The 21,894-nt window shown below is 44.4% G+C and overlaps 2 protein-coding genes across 6 annotated transcripts in view; one reads left to right on the forward strand and one right to left on the reverse strand.

Moving 5' to 3' along the window:
- The first annotated feature begins 470 nt into the window (after positions 1–470).
- Positions 471–9,781, forward strand: slc24a6a (solute carrier family 24 member 6a). The gene is made up of 17 exons (XM_071515166.1): positions 471–579; positions 1,046–1,150; positions 2,931–3,007; positions 3,150–3,224; positions 3,400–3,484; positions 3,924–4,027; positions 4,155–4,229; positions 4,903–4,928; positions 5,071–5,124; positions 5,332–5,468; positions 6,237–6,406; positions 7,444–7,723; positions 8,175–8,341; positions 8,433–8,547; positions 9,254–9,366; positions 9,518–9,583; positions 9,671–9,781. The coding sequence occupies exons 1-17, from the start codon at positions 471–473 to the stop codon at positions 9,779–9,781; spliced, it is 1,869 nt and encodes a 622-aa protein (XP_071371267.1).
- A 2,118-nt stretch (positions 9,782–11,899) lies between these two features.
- The window catches only part of dpf2l (D4, zinc and double PHD fingers family 2, like), a 10,159-nt gene continuing 164 nt past the window's right edge, over positions 11,900–21,894 (reverse strand). Inside the window, exons 2-11 of one of the 5 annotated variants that reach the window (XM_071515157.1) lie at positions 20,415–20,575; positions 19,842–19,949; positions 18,681–18,874; positions 17,912–18,004; positions 17,638–17,726; positions 16,997–17,178; positions 16,300–16,431; positions 15,996–16,108; positions 14,635–14,716; positions 11,900–14,065 (exon numbers count right to left, since the gene is read on the reverse strand). In XM_071515157.1, coding sequence (XP_071371258.1) covers positions 13,980–14,065; positions 14,635–14,716; positions 15,996–16,108; positions 16,300–16,431; positions 16,997–17,178; positions 17,638–17,726; positions 17,912–18,004; positions 18,681–18,874; positions 19,842–19,949; positions 20,415–20,575 — 1,240 coding nt within the window. In that variant the 3' untranslated portion in view covers positions 11,900–13,979. Of the gene's footprint in view, positions 14,066–14,634; positions 14,717–15,995; positions 16,109–16,299; positions 16,432–16,996; positions 17,179–17,637; positions 17,727–17,911; positions 18,005–18,675; positions 18,889–19,840; positions 19,950–20,414; positions 20,576–21,894 lie in introns of all 5 variants that reach the window. The other 4 variants (XM_071515162.1, XM_071515160.1, XM_071515159.1 and 1 more) reach the window with 4 other exon arrangements.

The following is a 21,894-nucleotide window of genomic DNA, read 5'->3' on the forward strand; positions in this document are numbered from 1 at the left end:
ACAACACACTTGCGCGCCCCACCCAAAGGCGCTCCCTGGTGGTCTTGTGAGCGACACCAGGAAAACACCCCCTCCCGACCGGAGAGACGGCAACGGGAATCAGATTTAGGGCAGAGGGGGTGCGATGAAGGTCTGATCGAGGATTATTTTGTATATTGGAGCCACTGGCTGGTCGGTGGTTCGTTTTCCGTGCGCGTCTATTGTAATTCGTTCCTGAGCGCCGCGCTTTGGAGGAGGATGCTGCGTTGGTGCTGATGGACTAGATGCTGAGATGCTGGTGATAACCTCCGACTGCCTCCTGTACGTGGATGGAGCCCACTGCCAGAACACCTGAAAGGCAATAACTTAAAACAACAACAACAACAACAACAACAACCTATCCAGTCTATTAACCAGGGAGCCGGACCGGCGTGAGGACCAGCGGCGACATGTTCTGAGCGGAGACCCGGAGAGCGGCGGCGGGTGGCGCGATGAAGGCGCCGAGGAGACCGAGGAGTTCGCGGCTCCTCCCGCGGTTCTGCGTCTGTGGAGTCGGTCTGCTTGCAGCCGCCTGGATCGTGCACTTCCTTGATGTCACAGGTGCCTCCAAAAAAAATAAATCAGATAAAACTGTCTTGATTTCATCTTTAGGCTGATCGATTACCTGTGTTGACTATGGATTAGCCATATACATTACGAAAAAGAACTAGCTTAACCTATAATGATAAAACTAAAGGACACTATAGACTCCCTATAGGAATATTATAGTGATATCATAGGAGATTAAAAAAAATACACCATGAAGTAAGGTCATACTAAACTCATTATTGACTTCCACCGACACTCTTCCCTATGGTAATATGGAAATATGGTGTTTTATTGTTTGGGTTAAGCCCCAAACAATGTGGATTACCTATCTTGGTCCAGGATGAATCTTATTTGCACAGCAATCAATCAAAATGGTGACAATGAAGCTCAATCTGTAATGGATCTCCATGCATGAATAAAAAAAAAAAAAAGTATATTTACATATATCTATGCATTTATGTCAATCCCTCCTGTGTAGGCTCCCATGGACCCACTGTGGATGGTGTGTCACTCTGGTCCAAGAGAGAGCTCAACCAGGAGAGCGGAGAGGACAACCAGACCTCCAACACTCCTTCTAGAGCTGGTGGGACATGTTGCCCTTATGTATGTGTGTGTGTGAGAGGGAGAGAGAGAGAGAGAAGACTCTTTTTACTTTCTTGTCCCCACAAGTATAACAGCAGGATGTGTGTGTGTGAGAGGACTAGGGCCAGGGGAAGAGTGTGTGTGGGCCCCGTCTCTATTAATCTGTTTAATCCCGCTCTCTCTCATCCGTGCATCGATCTACCTCAGCAGTCAACCTCGCTCTGTCTTCATTTCTTTAAAGTCTGCACATAGATGCTTAAACACAGTTAGGCCTTTGAGGACCTGGTTGCTAGGAAACTGAATGCCGAGTTTCTGGTTGGACGCCGTGTGCATCTGGAGCCGTTCAAAGTGCCCGGCCGGTCGTAATGACCTACTGATTAGTACACTCTCATCAGCAGCGCTCTCATCACTCGTGTCGCTTGTATGTATTTGAGATGGAGAGAGAGAGACAGAGAGAGGGAGAGAGAGAGAGAGAGAGAGCTTGTCTGTGTATATTAATACATGGGAGTGGTGGGAATTGCCTCATCATGATACACAGCTACGATAATAATTGCAATTCATACTATTTTGCAGTGTCCACAGTGTGATAAGGAGAATTTGTAGCCAATTACACTGAACATACTGTATGTATTTCAGTGATTTCAGTGTGATTGTACTGGATGTTATTTGCATGGGGAAGGAGAGGCAGCTCAGATGGAAAAAAAAAAGGTTTTCCTGACCTACTGCCTCAGGGAAATAGAGACAAAGTCACTCACACTTATGGGTAAAAAGCCATGAATGAATTATGAGATGAACTTCAGGGCCTTCCAGACATTCAAGCTCTCTTTAAAGGACCGCGTTAAGAGCATCCCTTTATAAAATATCATTATCTCGTCCTTGGAAATAAAAAATATGCTGTAGATGCCTGGTATCAGTGTATCAAAACAATATCAGCCCTCTGCTCAATGTTACTCTTGTGCATTTTTGCCTCTGACGCATCTCCCACCTCCCCTTCTTTGTCCTCCTACACTTTTTCCACTCCGCTTTTCAGCCTCTAATGACCCCTCATCCTCGGTGGCAGGTTTAGACCAAAAAAAAAAAAAAAAAGCAGAAACCACATGAGCGAAAATCACTTGTTAAGTCGCCAGCCTTCCACCAGCTGCATGGCGGAGCGGCCGGCCCCGACTGTTGCGTTGCACCGCCTCATAATAAAAGCTTTGCAGAGGCGCACAGCGTGTCCTGGCATTTGTTTGAACTTTTATTGTGAAGCGGCGCGAGACGGCTGAAAGCTCCGTCTGGCAAAACACTTCCCTGCAGTTGGAAAGAGGCTGATGGTGATGGATCACCCAACTCAGCCAAATTAGATGCCTCTGAAAGTTGTTTTTATACTGTGTCGGATTTAATAGGAATCGATGGCTTGTGGAAAAGTAGGGAAAAAACAATATGAATGTAACTCAGATAACGGGATGTAGATGCCACAAGGAATAGTGTAAAGTAATGAGAAGAGGAAAAAGTCTTATTGTAATGGAACTGAGCTGGCTGGGTCACGTGACGGTGGCACCACTTTAACCTCAAGCCGCCTGGGTCCTTGTTGCTAGGGGATACAGCAGGACCCACATCCCACACAATCATACACACACACACACACACACACACCTCAATGACTGGAGTTTCAGGGGCTAATTTCTCTTGTTTAAATGATTTAACCTTCCCTCATTTCACACACTTCTACCCCATCATGAAGTGAGTCTCTCTCTCACTCTCTCTCTCTCCCTCTCCCTCTCCCTCTCTCTTTTCCCCAGCTATCCATGAGTTTCCACAGGACGTCTTTACTCTGAAGCAGAGGAGACAGGGAGCGGTACTCCTTCATGTTCTCTGTGTGAGTAAGGCTCTGCTTATATGCTTGCATTGTGGCACACAGAAGCACACACACACACACACAAAGACTCAAAAACACACACCACACACAAACATACAAAGTTAAGCCATCTGGCCAATAAGCTGTCTCCTGTACTTCCTAGGCCATCTACATGTTTCACGCCCTGGCCATTGTGTGTGACGTCTACTTTGTGCCGTCACTGGAGAAGATATCTGAGGTATGATATGTATGAACAAAAATAGACTAAAAAATATAGTTTTGTGTTTTGCTTTGTTTTTTGAGTCTACATTTTGTGTTTTTTGAGAATTTGTGAGTCAATACTTCTACATCTCTCTCTCTGTCTCTCTCTGTCTCTCTCTCTCTCTCGACCATCCTCAACCTCTGTCTCCTAGAACCTTCAGCTGAGTGAGGATGTTGCCGGGGCAACCTTCATGGCAGCTGGGAGCTCTGCCCCCGAGCTCTTCACCTCCCTGATTGGTCAGTATGACACTTGTCTAATCAGTCCAATCAATCTCATTGATTGCTCCATCATCACCTGCAATCATATGGATCTCCACCTGATTAGGACTGAGGAAAGTCAAATGTATGTAGGTCGAAGCTGCTCAGTTGACCGGTGGCCAGCTGCCTTGTGTATAATCCCACTGAATGGAGAAGGAATGCTAGCTTTTTACCACTGTCACATATACACATACTGGCAGTTTACTGGTGATAATGTACTGGGATTTGGACATACAATAGGCTACTGCAATTTTCCTTGTGTAAGATAATCAACAAGATAAAAAATTTCCATGGTGAAATTTAGACAGAAGAAGGCTTGTTACATACCATCTCTAGTGATGATTCTTACTCTCTCTCTCTCTCTCTCTCTCTCTCATTCTCTCTCTCTCTCTCTCTCTCCCTCTCTCTCTCTCTCTAGGAGTGTTTATCACCAAGGGAGACCTGGGTGTGGGAACCATCGTAGGATCAGCTGTCTTTAACATCCTGGTCATCATTGGCATTTGTGGCATCTTCTCTGGACAGGTACACACACTTACTGTGTCCAGACAGGAGACAACCAGGACCAACCTCACTCTACTGAGCTGAAATAGACCAAATTTTAATCTTTCACTTGATCTAATTGTGTGTGTGTGTGTGTCCACGCCCCTAGCCCATCTCTCTGAGCTGGTGGCCTCTGTTCCGCGATTCTATCTTCTACATCCTGTCCATCGTGGTGCTTATCCTGGTGAGAAACCCTACAGTAAAACTATAGCAACACTCAGGCCGGGCTCCTCTCACTGTTTGACACGGATTCAAAAAGCCAATAGATTTCCTAGGATTGATCGATGTCTCCTTGTGTAACCGCCGGTCTGCGGCCGCTGGCAGGCACTTGACGCTCAGCACTCAGCCTTGAAATGACTCAGCTTTAATTATGAGCCCTCCACTCAGCACCGTGACCACAGATGTTGAATATGCACCGTCATATCTGATCTGCCATTTCAAGTGGGGGAAGTGGGAGTATTTCTGTACAGCAGTCATTTTGCTAAAACAGCTATATCACAATGTGTCACGCAGTATCATGTCATGCTACATTGGCACAAAGGAACCAATTTGTTTTCCTCCTGAAGTGCAACTTCAGCCTACTAGTCACATGAGGAAGACTAAAGCAAATTAAATGGAGGTTATTTTAATCAATAATTACCTAGAAGAAGTAGAAGCATGGTTTGATTTAGAACTGCAGGACAGCAAACTACATTCTGTTACTGCCAGTGAGAACCTAGCCACTTTATACATTTGATAAATCTCAATCTTATGAATCTGAGATTGATGTTCCTTGATGTTCCTTTGATCAGACATGGAAAAAGTTCATGTGTACTTTTTTGAAGTATAATCAAAGTATATTTTGATTTGATTTGCAGGTGATTTATGATGAGAAAGTCATATGGTAAGATCATGAGAAAACCCTTTTTATAGCTCAGCAGCAACTGTTGCTTGGATACTAGACCAGCTTGAAAGATAGCTGATTTTCAGTGTGACGAATGTGATATTTGTGAATGTGTGTGTGTGTGTTTGTGCGCATGTTGCAGGTGGGAGACCATCATCCTGATCTCTATGTATGGAATCTACATCCTCATCATGAAGTGAGTCTCTCTCCCTCTCTCTCTGTCTCTCTCTCTCTGTTCTGTCAATGGTACTTTCCCATGCTGTTTTCCCTAACTGTATCAACCCATCATATACACTGTAACCGCCAAAGACACAATGTCTGTCAGTCTTTTCAACGAAGGATGGATGACTGCTCTTGTTCTCTCTTGCTCTGTGTGTGTGTGTGTGTGTGTGTGTGCGTGCAGGTTCAACAGGTCTCTGTGTAGCTGGGTGGAGAGACACTGCAGCAGAGGAGGTCAGCCATGCCTGAGCAGCCTGCGACGCACCACCGCTGTCGGACATGTTGGAGACTGTGACACCGACATGGTGCCGCTGAAGCCAGGTACATGTGTTTGTGTGTGTGTGTATGTGAGAGAGAGAGAGAGAGCTGCCTTGAGAGACACACATAAGTCTAGGTTGAATCACTACTGTGTTATATCAATCAGTGATAGAGAGTAGCAAAACAGAAACATTGAATGTGTGTGTGTGTGTGTGTGTGTGTGTGTGTGTGTGTGTGGAGTGTGTGTGTGTGTGTGTGTGTGCACATCTAAAACATCTAAAACTCCTCTCAGCTTCTGAAGCATGTCAGACAGTCCTGGTGACACAGTTTAGACTGCCAGTCAAACCCACTTCTGTTCCCCTGTGGATTTCCAACAAGCTGAAATAGAACTAGTCCACCTTGATGGACAAGCTTTTCTCTCCCTCACTCTCTCCTCCATTTCTTGGTGTAGCTCTTCTATCACTTTCTCTTTCCTCTTTCCCTTTCCATACTGTCTTTTACTGTTTCTCTCATTTAACTCCTCTCTTTTCCACTTTTCTCTCTTCTGCTGCCAACTCCTCCTCGCCTATCCCAAACCCTTTGACTTAACATCCATCCATCTGTCTATTCATTAATCCATTCATCCATCCATCCTTTATCATCCATCTATCCGTCTACCATCAATATTTCCATCTCTGTATATCTCCATCTCTGCCTTCTTCTTTCTTAACCCCCATCTTCCCAACCTTCTATTCATCTATCACTCCACTACTCAATGCCTCAACACCTCTCTCCCCCTCCATCCCTCCTTCCCTCCACCTCCCTCCATCCGTCCCCCCGTCCCCTTCCCAGACTCGTGTGTGGTGGCGGGCCAGGACTCGGGGGTGGTGATGGTGGACGAGCTGCTGAGCCTGCACCCCCACCAGCTCTCCTTCTCAGAGGCAAGCCTCCGCCTTCTCATCACCCCACATTTCCTCCCCTTCACCCGCCTGCGCATGGCAGGACGCATGGTCATCAACGAGGTACAGCGCACTCCCCCCCCCCCCTCCACCCCGCCCCCCACACATCTGTGATCAGGCTATTATCTCACCACATAACGAGGTTTTGCTGCTAGGTCAGTGGCTATTTACATGTGCTGCGTGTTGCTTTTTTTAAACATCAATATATCATTGTCCAATTAACTGTGATATCTTGGTATTATTACCATAAACAAATGAGACCATGATCAAGACAATTGGTGGCCTCTGTTTCACGCCGGTGATATTGTTAGTGCTAGTGTTTCTCGAAATTAAGACTACATTTCCCATAAACCCCTTTGAGGATGTTGCTGCTCATCTCCCCTCCACCTCCCTGGCATCGCTCTGTTTGTTTGTTTTTCTTTTGGAAGTGATTTTTCCATCTGCCTTTCACTCCTTCCATTATCTGCCATTGCCAGACGCTCTGAAAGCTTTAGCTTCATTTGTGCCAGAAAAACAGCACCCTCTTCCTGTTTTGTGCCATAAAGCAATCCAGCCGATTTCCCACCAAATCGGACTCAAATCTGAATTTGTTTACAGAAATGATACTAATGTCTCAAAATGAATGTGGTAATGATTTATTGATGTTAAAATACTGCACAAAGCACCTTTACGTAGGTTGGCAGGACAGGCAGGCAAACAGAAAGAGAGAGACAGATATGTATTGCCATATTACATAATAGCTTGTCCTTGTGGAGACGACAATAATCAGACACACACACACACAGAGACCACTGCTTGGCGTAATGCATGATATTATCCTGGACACAAAAGCACACAGCAACCCAATCCTCAAATCTGCTCCCTCACTCTGGGCTCTGTTGCATGTTTGCATGCCTTTACCGATGCCAATGCTGTCCTCTGCTCTCTGCCATGCCCCCTGTGCCCCGCATGTCTGCTCCAAATGCCTCCAGGTGTATCTGAACACACGTCCGGCTGTCAGATCACTCCTCCTGCCAGTGCTCATATTGTTACGAGTCATGTCTTCTTCCTCTTTCTGTCTTTCTCTCTTGCTCGCATTTCTCCGACTGCCCCCCCTACAGAGGCAGAGGCTGATCCGGGCACGGGGGGGCCCGGAGGAGGCGGGGGGTACCGGGGAGGAGGGCGGGGCGGGCGCCGGCGGGCCGTGGGGCAGGGAGAACGGGGCTCCGGCCGAGGGGGACAGGCCGCCGCCGGAGGGAGAGAGGGAGAGGGAGAGGGAGAAGGAGGTGGGGGGGGAGACGGGAGGAGGGGGAGCGCAGCCTAAAGAGGAGGAGGAAGAGGAGGAGGAGCAAGAGGAGGAGGACGATGACAAGTCCCCTTTCAAACCCTTTGTCTTTCCAGGTGAGGGGCCGATGCGAGCATGCACACACACACACACACACACACACACACAGATGGAGACTGGAGATTTGCTTGTACAAACGTTCCTCATTCTGTAGGCAGGAATAATCGCATCGGCTGGGTTAAACCTCGATGGGCGGAGCCAAAGAACCACCAGAATATGTTGATATGCAAATTAGCATATGATGTCATTTCGCAACTTCTAGCAACAACTGTTTCCCTTTGGTAGAGAGTTGGCAACACTGTGTATAACTAAAACTGTGTATAACTTCCACACGAGCCTCCTGTTTGCCAGCATGATATATGGACGCACTGCCGGAGCTAATTAAAACACACACACACACACACAAGCCTTACCACATGGATAATTTAGGAGCTTAGATGAAACTTTAATGATCCCTGTGGGGAAATTGGGTAATTTGTGTGTGTGTGTGTGTGTGTGTTTCCTCAGATTCTTGGTGTGCTCGTCTGAAGTGGCTGGTTTCCTGGCCAGTGAGCGTGCTGCTCCACTGCAGCGTGCCCGACTGCACCCTGCCCCAGTGGGAGCGCTGGTATCTGCTCACCTTCCTGTCCTCCACTCTCTGGATAGCCCTCTTCTCCTACCTCATGGTCTGGATGGTACGAAACACACACACACACACACACACACACACGTAGACAGACACACACACACACACGGACAGCCTCTTACCTCCTTGCCTCTGTCTAGGTGACCATAATCAGCTTCACACTTGGAATCCCGGAGGTCCTCATGGGCATCACCTTCCTGGCAGCCGGCACCAGCGTTCCGGACTGCATGGCCAGCCTCATCGTCGCCCGCCAAGGTGTGTGTGTGTGTGTGTGTATGTATAACCCCGTCTCCACATATGTACAGTGGCTATAAAAAGTATTTACTGCAATATTTCTTCAAAATACGTAGAAACAGTAGAAACAGAAATTCAAGATATTTATGTCAAACCATAAAATTCCAGTAACGGGAAAATGTAGTTTGCAAAAGCATTCACCCCCCTTAATCTTTTGGGCTATATTGTCTTTCTGGCAAAAACATTTCATAATATGTATTCTTCCTTCATCCATCTTTAGGTAGACATTTTGAATAACAGTTTTCAGAATTTCTGTTATCTGACTTTTCTTGCCAAGTAGTATTATCCCAAGTCCCTTCAATACATCTTAATGGGAATTTAGTGTGTAGGGTGTTTTCTGCTTCACAATACTGGAGCACAGTGGGGGAAAAGCATTGTCACTTATGGATGACATTTAGTGTCAGTTTCTGAGGTCTCAAAAGAAAAGAAATATATCATCCCTCCATCACTATAAAAGAATAGAGGGTGCATTATATTTTCTCTTCTCTAATTTTACTATGGAGGTCAATGAAGAAAACGGACAGAAAAAGGGACTGGATAGTGGAGCCTCTACTCTATGACATGACCTCTAATGTCACTGTAATGCCCTATTTACAGTATGTATTTTCACAATCATTTTGTTTTGTGTGTGTGTGTGTGTGTGTGTGTGTGTGTGTGTTTGTTGCAGGCATGGGGGACATGGCCGTGTCCAACTCCATCGGCAGTAATATCTTTGATGTGCTGCTGGGCCTGGGCTTTCCCTGGGCCCTGAGGACTCTCATCGTCAACTATGGATCAGTGGTAACACCAGCTACTAGTCTGCCTATCATAACACATACAGCAGTGGTTCTCAGTCTTTTTGACCCACGACCCTAAAAACAACTCTGAAGCTACACTGGCCTCCTTGACGGTGAAATCGGTGTGTTCAGGTTTTGCTGCCCGTGTGTTTCAGGTGTACATCAACAGCAAGGGCCTGGTGTACTCGGTGATCCTGCTGCTGGCCTCGGTCACACTCACCGTGAGTAGACTTCCACTCTCCGCCTTGACAGTACTCACCGCAGTATATGACACCCTGACACGACACCCTCTCTCACCCGCTCCCCAGGTCCTGAGTGTCCATCTGAACCGCTGGAGGCTGGACCGCAGGCTGGGCCTCTGTCTCATACTGCTCTACGCCATCTTCCTCCTCTGCTCCATCGGCTTCGAAAGGCTGTAGAGGACACACACTAACACACACACACACACTTATATACAGTATACAGAGTGATACAAATGGACGCCAAACGGTTCGATTTGTTTTCCGCATTCACTGCTGCCATTATGGATCGAGTATGTACGGACAGGCGAGTTTGCGTTCATTGCGGCATTACGACGACATCGGCTGCCTGAAAGTTACATGGTTTACCTTTGATAACTGACGAGAATTTTACATCGTTTTATACCGAGCACCTCCGGCCCAGATTTTGTGATATCGGCCCCACCGTCACCTGATAATGCACTGCGTCCTCGCCACAAATTTATAAAGTATTGAATTTGTATTGTGGCTACACTTAAATTTCCTTGTACCGCGAGGGTGATGTTTTGAAACGAAGAAAATTGTGTAAGGAAACCCCCCAAAGTGTATTACTTTTACGACTGCCACAAGTAACCTCAGTGACCAGATGATCATCAATGTAGGTTTATTCAGCATATAGTCGCTTCTCAGTCAGTGCGCTTGTTTTTCGTATTGGTTTTAATGTAGACTTCTCATCACGCCTGTGTGTGTGTAGTCGTATATGATATATAGCATGGCTGATCCACACGCTCCAGATGATTGCACTAAGCCACTGTTGTCTTTGGCCTTGTAAATAATATAGCCCCCCCCCCCCCCAAAACCCCCTTTGCTAAAAGCTTCTTAGCACAAAGATGATGTTTTTGTGCCGGTTCACAGTGGGACAAAGTCGGCTGTATGCTAATGTTTTTTTTTGGGGGGGGGGGATTTGAATGTCTGTGTTTGGAGAGAAATCTGAGTGTATGTTGTTGAGTGAAATAAAGTACCGTGTTCTGTGAGATCTTTTTCTTCTACTTTTCACATTTGACATTCTGATGGTTTGATATATAAATACAGTTATTGCTCATATAAACTGCTGCTTTTGTGAGGTAATTTCAGAAGTTCAATTGTGATGTTTTTGAAAGATTTCTACACAACTAAAGGTTTATATGGGACTTTGCGTCCTAAAATCAATTAAAGACCAAAGAAAAAATCAAAATGCATAGTATAATCTCAAAAATGCATGATTGTCAATTAGAGACGTTTTCTTCTCACTTCCTGGAGATGAGCTGCACATTTCTGAGCAAATCCACACTACATTATCATTCATGTTATATCTACAATCTTGGATGATTTGGTTTGTGTTCACAAATAAGTTTCCAACAAACTCATTATTCTACCTGCAGAAAAAGTATTGATGCACCAATACTGACAGTAGTTTTAGATATGGGGCCAATGCCAGGTATTAAAATCTTATATGTACGTCGCTTTGGAAAGCTTCTGCCAAATGGGAAATTGTAAATTGTAAATAGGTTTTCAGAGAACTTCTCCAATACTGAAATCTGATACCAAGAGCAACATATTAGAAGTCAAACCAAAGCAGTCTAATGGAGAATAATGGATTCCAACTGATTTTTATCTGACGACTCCCAAACTAGTGCTGTAACTGTATAGTGTTCAGTAATAGTAATGGATCAGGGAGCTCTGTATCCACCGATACAGGTTTAGTAATCAGAATCAGTATTGTCAATGAGAAATTGGTATTGGTGCATTCCACTCCAGGCAAAATATTAAAAACTCCATATTTCTCAGAATCCATCCTCAAACATGATTCAGATTAGATCTGTTGTCTTGGATATTTTAATTTAGGGGTTTGGGTATTTGAATAAATCTCATCCAAAGATAGAAAAAGAGAGACTCAAGACTCTACTTTTTCAGAATTAAAGGGGTAATTAGTAAGATTTTTACTGCCTAAACAAGTTTTATTAATGTTCAATGCAATTCCTACTGGTTGCCAATAGAGGTCATAGATTACTTAATGTCCACTCAGAGCTTACTGACACTTACAGCTGCTCTTTTGATGATGAAAAAGAGACAGTTTTGTAAACAGTGGGACTGCAGCCAGGGTGATTTTCTTGGAAAATTATGCATTTTCTGATTCAGAGCTTTTAGCGCTGCTGTGAAATAAAACTCATAACAGCTCAAACATTCTCAACACATGCCTCTCATTCCCAATGGAGGAAGAGGTCACATAATATCACAGACTGGACTCAGGCTTTGCAAGGGAATTGTTCATGTTCATAAACACTAATTAAAGTGTCCAAGGCCATAACATAAAATCATAAAATCTGTTAAACATTTTACAGTATTTAGATTGACAGGCACAAAGCTAAATGGGACTTAGGTTGGGGGTGGGGGGGTGGTAATACATGCAATCAATAATTGTTTTAAACATTTCCCTTTAAAGGTGAATGGTTTTATGAATGTCAAAGTATTAATTACAGACATGTAACTCAAATACATGGACATTTTTATTTCAGTCGGGCTAAATCAGCTTCAATACCAAAGAAATGTAAAAAAAATAGTACAACAAAGTACATCATTTTACAAATACTCATAATGGAGGTCTATGACATATCAGAATAATCACCAAAGAAATTCAAAAATGTCACAGTCATAACAAAATAGAAAAAGTCAATACAATACATACGATGCATTAGTAGCTGTACTTGAACTGTTAGCTATACTGTATACTTTACAAAATTCTACTAGAAAAAACTCCCAATACCAATGGAATATCAAGTAATATACTGTATACAAAATGTAAAAAAAAAAAAATACAAACAAAAAACAGAATTGTGAAGTGTGTGTGCATTCATACAGGTGCAATTTGCATGCAAATCTGCCTCAGTGTGACAAATGATAAAAGCAGCTACAGTTTGTAATCGATTCCATGTGACAGCTGAGAACAGTTGAGGATAGACTAATCAGTTTGACAGCAATTGGTATGAAGGGGTTGTAAAGGATGATGTCACTGCCAAATTGTTCCTAAAAAGCTAGCACAAGACATCCTCCGGAAAAAGATGCACCATTAATGTTTCATATATTGGACCTAGATCAGGCTAAAATGGGGTATTTGTATCACAGGACCAATACTAAAATCTGATACCAACAGCAACATCTGACATACCAGAGATCAAAACAAAGGAACTGGATTTTCTGACTTTGTCCACATTAAGGGATGTTAGCTCTAATGGAGAGTAATGGGATTATAATAAATTAATTTTGCTCTTATGACTCCAAACTATTTGTCTAGCCGTATACTGTTTGGTAAAACTAATTTATCCGATTCTCTCTATCAGCAGAGTTTAGTACAGTGATGAAGACTTGGTTTTGGTGCATCTCTCTGTAGATTACAAGTTTGTGCTAATTATGGCTCAAAGCCATAATCTTGTTGGTGGCAGGAATAGTCGTGTGTCACTATAGTGTAGAGGAAGAGTCCATGTTACTAGCTCTTTCAAACTGTTGAGTCTAGCTCTAAAATTAAGGGTCGGCTTTCCCGAAAGGCTTCTTCAGACCGTCTTTGTCCCATTGATTCCGAATGAAACAAGGATGGCCTGAATGCTTCTGAGAAGCTCTGTTGAGCGGAGCGATTGGAAGGGGTCATGACATGACGTGTGTATTTCGTGTGATGATGGACCTTGGCACTGACTGGTTCCCCACAGGGAAACCTCTTCAATAGATAAATGCTCTAATAGATCAGACAGAAGTACACAGACAAATGCCACTACAAAAGTCCACTAGTAATAAGAACAATAATAATAATAACAATAATAATATCCCTCGACAACGGGATTCATTTTGAAATATGTGTGATGCTGTTCTCCCCATCCAGGGAGCAAAAATAGATAATTTGGCAGGAAAAAAACAAACTGTCTTAACAGTCCACACTGCGTCTCTGAGTGTATAAGGGTGCAGATAAATTAGCTGTGATGCTAATCCATTTGCTCCTGGGAGCTCCCATGGAGACAGCGGTTGCTATGGTAACTGCATGCGCTCTGTCTCTTTATCTAGGGTGTGTAACAGTCCAGAGGAGTGTGTGGGTGTGTGCATATATATGTGTGTGTGTTTGAAAGCAAGCCTTGGGGACTTGGCTGGCAGGTTGGTAGTGATGAGTGATGATCAAATGAGTAACTTTGATCCCCGTGTTGACTGATCTGGGGTCCGTTTTGGGAGGATCCCCCTTTGATGCTGTAGATACAAACAGTGCTACTATAGCTGATCTGCGCTCCGGCTCTGCCGCGTCCGGACAGAGCCCTGCAGCGCCGGAGTGGGAGGGGATGGGGTCCCGTTGCCGAGGGGGCGGGTCTTGGCGTTGTGGACATCACTCGGGGGCGGAGCTCTGGTTCTGCTGGTATATGGAGGCTTTATCCTTCAGCAGAGCCAGGCACAGGTGGCAGCTCCAGCTCCCTGGAAAACACACACACACACAAAGACACAACTTTTAGCTCTGCACAGTCTAGTGTTCTTCCCACTGCAAGACACAAACTTCATTATGATTCACAGCAGATTTTCAGAAAATGACTGACTACAGAGAGTCCTACAACTCCGTCTACTCCATCTTCGATTACTCAAAAAATCAGATTTCTGTTTTTTGTTTTGTTTTGTTTTTATTTACACTACTTTTTTTTTACCAAAAGCTTGGACTTCTTGGTTGAAATTCAGAACCCTGTCTGATATGGATTTTGGCTGATATTTGCTCTTTTACCATGTGTTTTGAGATTCTAGCTGCAGCCTGCAAAACTACAGCTGCACCGTGGGACTGCAGAGCATGTAGTATTGTGCTGAGCTTTCACACTTCTGTGTGATTGATTAGAGAACAAGGCAACAAATCAGGCCAGACCCGCTCACTAGGCGACTGGCCTGGCAGCAACACCCGACCCAGCACACAGCGAGGCTTTCTGGGGCATACAACGGTATGCATGTCACTTCAGTTTCTTAATTTCCGATTCACTTGGGAGTCTTCAATGTCAGCTTACCCTCTGGGGGTTCAGTCATGGGGGGGCTGAGACAGTACATGTGGTAGCCTCGGTCGCAGTCATCGCAGAACAGCAGCTGGTCCTGTGGAAACACAGCGAAATGGCATGAGGTGCAGTCTAGCAACTGGACAAGCAAAGAAAGTAAGACAGTTCCCAAACAAAATGAGTCTAAGGCTTGGCGCATATGCCTAATTCACATTTAATTGATACACCGGATGTAATTTACTCCAATAGAGGATGATTGACAAATAATAACAGATTAACATCCAACCCCTTGAGGATGTTAGATCCACTGGCCAACGGATGACTGGTATGTTGAACTTTTGTGTGGGCAAAAGCCAGTTAACGTAACCAGAAGTAAGAGAAAGATTAATTTTAGCGTTGGCTTTATGACATCACTTGTAAACAATGCATCTTTCCAACAAATACGCTAATAACAAACTATTTCTGACTACTGACTACTATATTCATGATGGGAACTTGAATATTGGTCGATAGTGCCAATGCTAGAGATAATTACCATGATGGTTCATTATTTCAGTTTGTCCAAGAATGATTTCTTTTACAAAATGTCTGCATTTCATTTGGAGGGTGTTTTGCCACCACCTGTAACTTAATCAACTTTCTTTGAGGGGTGTAGCAGGCTTTCCTACATGTTGAACATTCACATGTCATGAGAGTGAGTGTATTTCTCTGATGCGATAAGATTTTGGATAATGTTTCACAAAAATAGACAAAGCTGTAATCAACAACAGGCCCACACATGGTAAACGCAACAGACAAAGCTGTCATCAAGGTATTTAACCCTGGGTAATGACTCACAAGGGGCTGTGGGCCTATTGTTGACAGATTCCACAAGACAAAACATCCAATATTTTTAAATGACAATGGGCACCAGAACAAGACACCAAATTCCTCACTTGGTTCTTGGACTGCTGCAAAAGCAAACTGTAAATCTGTATAGCTTGCAATATGCGACATCGCAAAAATTCTTTCAAACCAATAAGAGGTCTGTAGTATCTTAAGTGTTTTAGTTGCAAAGTGAAACTACACCTTACTTATCGCTTCGACAGGAAATACATAATCAGATATGTAATCGTCTGACTCAGGTCAATGACGAACAAAATAAACCAGTGAGTCAGACAGAGAGAGAGAGACACTAGAAGTAAAAAATCTAGATTTCCTGGATCATTTTTGTTGCAGTGGTTCTCTTTAAAAGGATTATTTCTAAACGCTGGCCCTACACATTTGCGCGTTGGCAGTAGTGTCAACTTTTTTGTTATCGTGACACTCCACTGCGACATGAATATGCAGAAAACACTGAGGGCCACGGGTGCAGTAAATATGGTAGAGGTGCTCACGTCGTTCTCTGAGGTGCCGCAGACGTTGCAGCACTTGCACTCAATGCACTGCCAGCGGTAGGTCTTCACCGCAGCCATCATCACTGCTGTGAACTGCAGGCATGTCGGGTGGCCTGGGGGAAAGATGGAGAACATCAGAACACGGGGAGAAATGCAATCAAAAAGATAACTGAAACATAACATCGGCTGAGGGTGTCAAAATAATGAAAGAAGCTGTAGTTCTGACCATCCAATTACTTGATAGAGAACTTGATTAGGATTTCTAGTGCAATTAGCAATCGAGGGAGACATGATTGGTCCGTACCTGAGCGTCCACAGTCTGAGCAGGATACCAGTTCTTCTGATTGGCCAGTCTTCTGGTTTAGGGTGGAGTCTCCCAGGCAGAAGTCACAGTAGTCGTTGGGCAGGGCCAGTCCGTTGGGACCCTTCTTAGGTGCTATGGTGGAAGAAACCGTTCAGTGTATGCTAGTGACAGTCACTTTATTAAAAGATTTTGTTATCAAGGGAAATGTGCTAAAGTAAGAGTTAAGAAATTAAAATTGCCTTGCAAGTTAAGTTCTACAAACCTCTGCAAACCATATCAACCAAATGCACTGCCTTATTTCAGCTAGTCTGCTGAAACTACGCTGTAAAGTACAGTCGGAACTAATGAAAGCGTGTAAATTGGCAATTCGCTCTGATTCAAAGCATTTACTGCCACAGTGCTGTGTGCACCAAAGAAAACAGAAGCAATGCGATGGATGTGTTGAAAAACAATATCATGGATGAGATGCTGAATGAACGCCGGGGATCCCGTGCAGGAACATCGAGTCTCATTTCCCATTAAACTTCCGTAGGGTGATTGAAAATGATTTGGAAAATCAAAAAAATTAAAAAAGGGGGGAAAAAAAGAAAAAGAATGAGAGAGAGACTGCCCTTGTACAAGCGCACACACACCAGTACGCATGCACCCAAACCTCCCCGCCCCTCTCTCTCTCTCTCGCCAGTAGAGTGTGACTCACTCTTCTGCTCCTCAGGCTGGCGAGGAGTGGGTGGTGCCTCGATCTCCTCTCGGTCCTCGCCCTCCTCCTCGGCCAGGTGAGAGTGTGTGTAGTGGTAGCTCAGGCCCGGACGGTTCTTGTAGCGCTTCCCACAGACTGACACACACACACACGGTGATACAAAAGTGTTACAGCAACGGCGGCTACCAACTACGACTAACGTCCAAAAAGGCCCAAGGTGGAACCGGTAAACAGCGCCACTCATCGTCCCACAACCGGCTTTGTTTAAGTTTTTTGTTGTTGTTGTTACGTTTATTTTTCATCCGAAAACGCCACTTGCAAACTCATACCGCGGAGCTGTGCATCTGCGCTCTGATCTAAGACCAGCAGGGAGTTACTGAGCACACCGAGTGGTATTTAAAAAGAAAAAAAGAAAAAAGAAAAAAAACATCCAGCAACTTTTCCAATTTCTATGTTGTCGGACTTCAGTTCCAGATGGGGTCTTTCGGGTCAAAGCATGCATGGCGGCAGGGTTCTCTTTCACGGGCGCACACATCTTACGCTTTCACGTAAAGAAAAAAAAAAAGATAATAAAAACACAACTGCCTCTCTTTCTGACATGCACAACACGCACACCAGCAGACGTTCTCTAGGGAAGGGACTCACTGTCACAGGCGTACGGCTTGTCCCTCTCCTCCAGCGCTGCAGCGGCCGCCTCCGTCTTCTTCTTGCCATTCCTCTCACTGCGACCCTGGGAAACCCATGGAGAACCGGCGACGGTTGAGATGGATAACGCTACTGCAGCAGCAACACTACACAGTTTAGCCACTATGGGAACCAGCCAGTAGGAAAGGGATTTGGATAATATTGCTGTGTTTTCCCCTCACGCTGATATCCTGGGATCCTTTGGGGGATTAGATACAGTATGATACTCACCTTGGACTTGCTCTTGCCTCGTCTCTTGGGGGTCTCGTCCTCGAAGTCCTCGTCGTCCAGGTCATCCAGGTAGTCGTCATGGTCCAGGACTCTCTGCGGGGGGGGTGGGTTGGGTTAGGACAGGGACACTCACTAATTGTCTTTTATATATAAATACTTCCATACTTTTGTGCATCCAACCTCCATGGGTACTATAGTGCCACTGCTTGGTAATTTATTCATTCATGTTGTTGAGCTTTTTGTTGCTGTTTTTTGATAGCTTCATTCAGAATTTACTTGTACTGAATGCGAATATCATCGAAAATCACATAGGCAGTAAAAACAGCAGGCACTCATTACCATGTGCCGATCTAACTACTTCTGCTTGTTGAGAAAAGTGATGGTTCTAGTGAAAACTAACTTCAATTGTCTGTTCGCTACACTAGAGATGAGCAAAACTACATGGAAGAACTGGTTAATCCGACTGGTGCATATTGAGCAAAACCTGAATTTTTTGCTCCATCTGCTCATTTCCTCTGCTAAGCCAGAGGCAACTCTATAAAAACAAACCAACTGTAGACATCTGAATCTGTGTTCATTCATGAAGGACCTGGGTCATTAATTGAAATCCTTTCAGAGACACTGAGGGTTCGCTTCAGCCTGCCTGGAGCGACGGCTAGGTGGGATTTGCCCTTTTGGGAAAATCTGATTCTGATTAGTTCTATCATGCTAGATCTTTCAATCGCACTGGTAGAAAACAGGGGAGTGGCCGGCCGGCCCCGAGCCTGACCTTGCGGATCCGTCCGGAGGAGGTGTGGCTGGACGCGGAAGCGGCGGCAGGCTCCGCTGTGGCCAGGTCGTCCTCGGGGCCACGGGCGTCCGACACACCGCCCCTCCTGTCCAGGGGCTCGCCCTTGAGTAGCGCCTCCAAGCTGCTGCCGTCCACCGCCCCCAAGGCATCACGCTTCAGACCCAGTTCCAGATCTGCTACACACACCAAGGTGGACAATGAGACATGCACATCAACACACGTACAGTTGAAAGAGAACCATGCGGACATGTCACACGAAAACACAGACACACACAAACATCAGATTCATTGTAAGCAGATGACGCATCTGCTTTTGAAATATCACATGTCAAATGAATTAAATGTTTTGTAAATATTTGGGCGAGAGACACATATAGGTCCCTTAGGCTTGCCCAAAGATTGCCTAATCACAAGTCACGACACTGGCTGAGAAAGATCCTCAACAAATAAATGCTCTGTGGAGAAAGGGAGAACCGTCAGCTTTGTTTCTACACAGACAACGGTGAAAAAAGATGAGGCTTGGAATGTAGTTGCTTCGGCTGTAAGTACAATATACACCAATATACACCAATATAACAGCCTATTGTCACGGGTATTTCTCCTCCATTGAGTGCTTTACAAATATGCTTTGGGTCTAAACAGCCCAGCTGCGACTCGGGTGTGTAAATCACACTACGCTACCGTTCTGCATCCCGTCCAAACAAGCCCTTACGCTCTTAGCTGTCACCTAGGAACGTACAGTATGTGTGAGACATCAGGCTGATACCTGATGCCACTTGTTTTTCTTCCTTTTTTTACACAGAGAATGCTCTTAGATGTCTTTAACTGTGTAATGACCGCAAAACCAATGGTTTAAGTCTACAATGTTCAGTAAAAGCAATGGATGCGTTTGGAACATGGTTTTTAGAATGTTAATTAACTAAATGAATGATGGGTTCACTTTGGTGATAACCAGTAGTTTAGCATGCCGGTGCAAGGGTGAGCAACAATTTATGGTTGATCAATAAGATCAACACGGGCACAACATTTCACAGATGCAAAGAAAAGACAAGTGCACAGCTCTATCAACCCAGAAACTGTTTTCCTGGTGGGGAAACAAGTTGTTGTCTGACTAGACGGGCCGCTGGATGGCTCTGGTACCTGCTTTGAGGGGGGGGAAGGCCAGGCGGGGATCCTCGGGGGGGTGGGCACGCCGTTTCTTCCTCCAGCGACGGGCTGGGTAGGTGTAGAGCTGCCCTGGAGCTACCCCTGATGACACACACAAAAATGCAAATGGAAGAATGAACACTTTAAGTGGGTTTTGGCGTGAGCATAAGATCTACACTTAAAACTGTGAAAACAAATGTTCACAAAGGGCTTTTTGTATCGTCTATGGCGTAGGTTCTGGAAAGATGACGCGATGCTGCTGTTACGGTGGCACAATACATCCAAATAAAAATAAAATTGGTATTTGTGCAGTTAAAAGCTGAAAATTGTTATCTGCCATTTTAGACATTATCAATTAAACTTCCTGGACAGAAATGTCTGTCTTTCACGGCGTGTATGCCCAATTTTAACTTGCTGACCAATCAGAAGCCAATAATCCTATGGAGTTTTGAACAGACAAAGGAGTATGCATGACCAGTCGGACAGAGAGTTGTAAAATGTGTATTGTGCAGCCTATGTTTTGAATGTTTCTGCACCACTGCATGCAGCCCTACTATTGATCCAGACCTGCGCTCCTGTGTCTCTTCTCCATCCAAATGTAGCAGTTGGACTGGGCCACGCCGGTCTGAGAGTCCAGGAAAGGCATGAGGATGCTGCGCTCGGCACACAGACGGGCGTTGTAGCTATGGCACTGCTCCATAGCATCTTTGTAATACTGCTCTCCCAGCCTGAAATGTGGAAGGTGAATACCAAAAGGTCAAAGAGGAACAAATTGTTAATGATCGCTGCTGAATAAATCTTGTGCAGAGCTAATATTATTTGTAAGTAACATCTGTAAATAAATCCCTACATGTAAGTAATCCATACTCTTTCCCATACTTCCCACTCTTCCAGTCAACCTAAGGTATTGATACTGTCGGCAGCATATGTTTACATTACTCTACAATTTTTTTTATTTTATTGTATTGCTTATTTGTTTTAGTATTTTTTTTGTATTTCTTTTCTTTGCTTATTTTATATTCTATTTGTATACTTATATTCTATTTTCTTTGCCCTGCTGAATCCTATTGCTTTTGCTGCTGTAATGACCTCATTTCACCATGGGGATCAATAAAGTTTCATCTTATCTTGTCTTATACAGTGACAATGATAATGTGCATGGCTGTAGTGTCGCCCAAAGATGATGATAATGAAGAGTGTGTGTGTGTGTGTGTGTGTGTGTGTGTGTGTGTGTGTGTGTACACAGCAGAATCTGAAATAAATGGAAGACATTACAATTAGCCTAAAATACATTTTCCTGAATGGCGATGCGGCTGGCACTGGTCAGACAGCTGTGATTGCAACTTTCATATGCAATCATGGAAATTGGCTTTGGTGGAAGTATGCCACAGAAGTGAAATGTAACCATTACAAAAGCATGATTTGGCAGGGTACTGCAGTGATAGTTTTGTTGCATTCACTAAATAATAATAATTTCTAATGGTCAATGAGTTCCTTAACATGATTATGACAATTATATGGCAGCCATCTTAGGTGTAGCCAAGATGAAATATTACCATGATATACGAGTGAGTGCCCTTCCAATTCCTCAGTTCTATAGTGTGTATTTTCGGCTCCATATATAACCAATTTTGTCGTATTGTTGTATCAACAAATCAGAGAGTGAAGTTTTGCCCATGCGATCTCAGCATTTATAATAGGACACGGATAACTAAGTCTGATTCACTGTGATAACTAACGCAACAGTGCCGATGGACGGGTATCAGAACAAAAGGTTGATTGTTAGCAAGCCTCTCGTCTCAACAATGCGCCCGCCAAGCTGGCAAATAACTGATAAATTAAGTCTCCCCTTCATCTTTGAGCGACTAAGTGGCAACAATTTGGTAATATTGTATATTATATCATCAAAACACACCCCTGCCGGGCTGACTGGTCGAGTAAGTGGGGAAAGACAATACATGTCCACATTGAGGTAGCCTCATTCATATCTGACCAAAGCTAGCTAGCTAGCTCAGTGGATAACGTTATTCTCTGGGGACAAATATTA

Source organism: Centroberyx affinis, unplaced genomic scaffold, assembly GCF_046629955.1.
Source record: "Centroberyx affinis isolate AG114_WGS23_722 - 3 ecotype Tasmania unplaced genomic scaffold, CSIRO-AGI_Caff_v1 ptg000318l_1, whole genome shotgun sequence".
NCBI classification, from domain to species: domain Eukaryota; kingdom Metazoa; phylum Chordata; class Actinopteri; order Beryciformes; family Berycidae; genus Centroberyx; species Centroberyx affinis.

What these genes read in the sequence shown, in the direction of transcription:
- slc24a6a (XM_071515166.1), top strand. Translation starts at nt 471, where the DNA reads ATGAAGGCGCCGAGGAGACCGAGGAGTTCGCGGCTCCTCCCGCGGTTC. An exon ending in GCTCTTCACCTCCCTGATTG is followed by an intron (nt 3,485 to 3,923) that starts GTCAGTATGACA and finishes CTCTCTCTCTAG; the next exon opens with GAGTGTTTATCACCAAGGGA. An exon ending in CCTACCTCATGGTCTGGATG is followed by an intron (nt 8,342 to 8,432) that starts GTACGAAACACA and finishes GCCTCTGTCTAG; the next exon opens with GTGACCATAATCAGCTTCAC.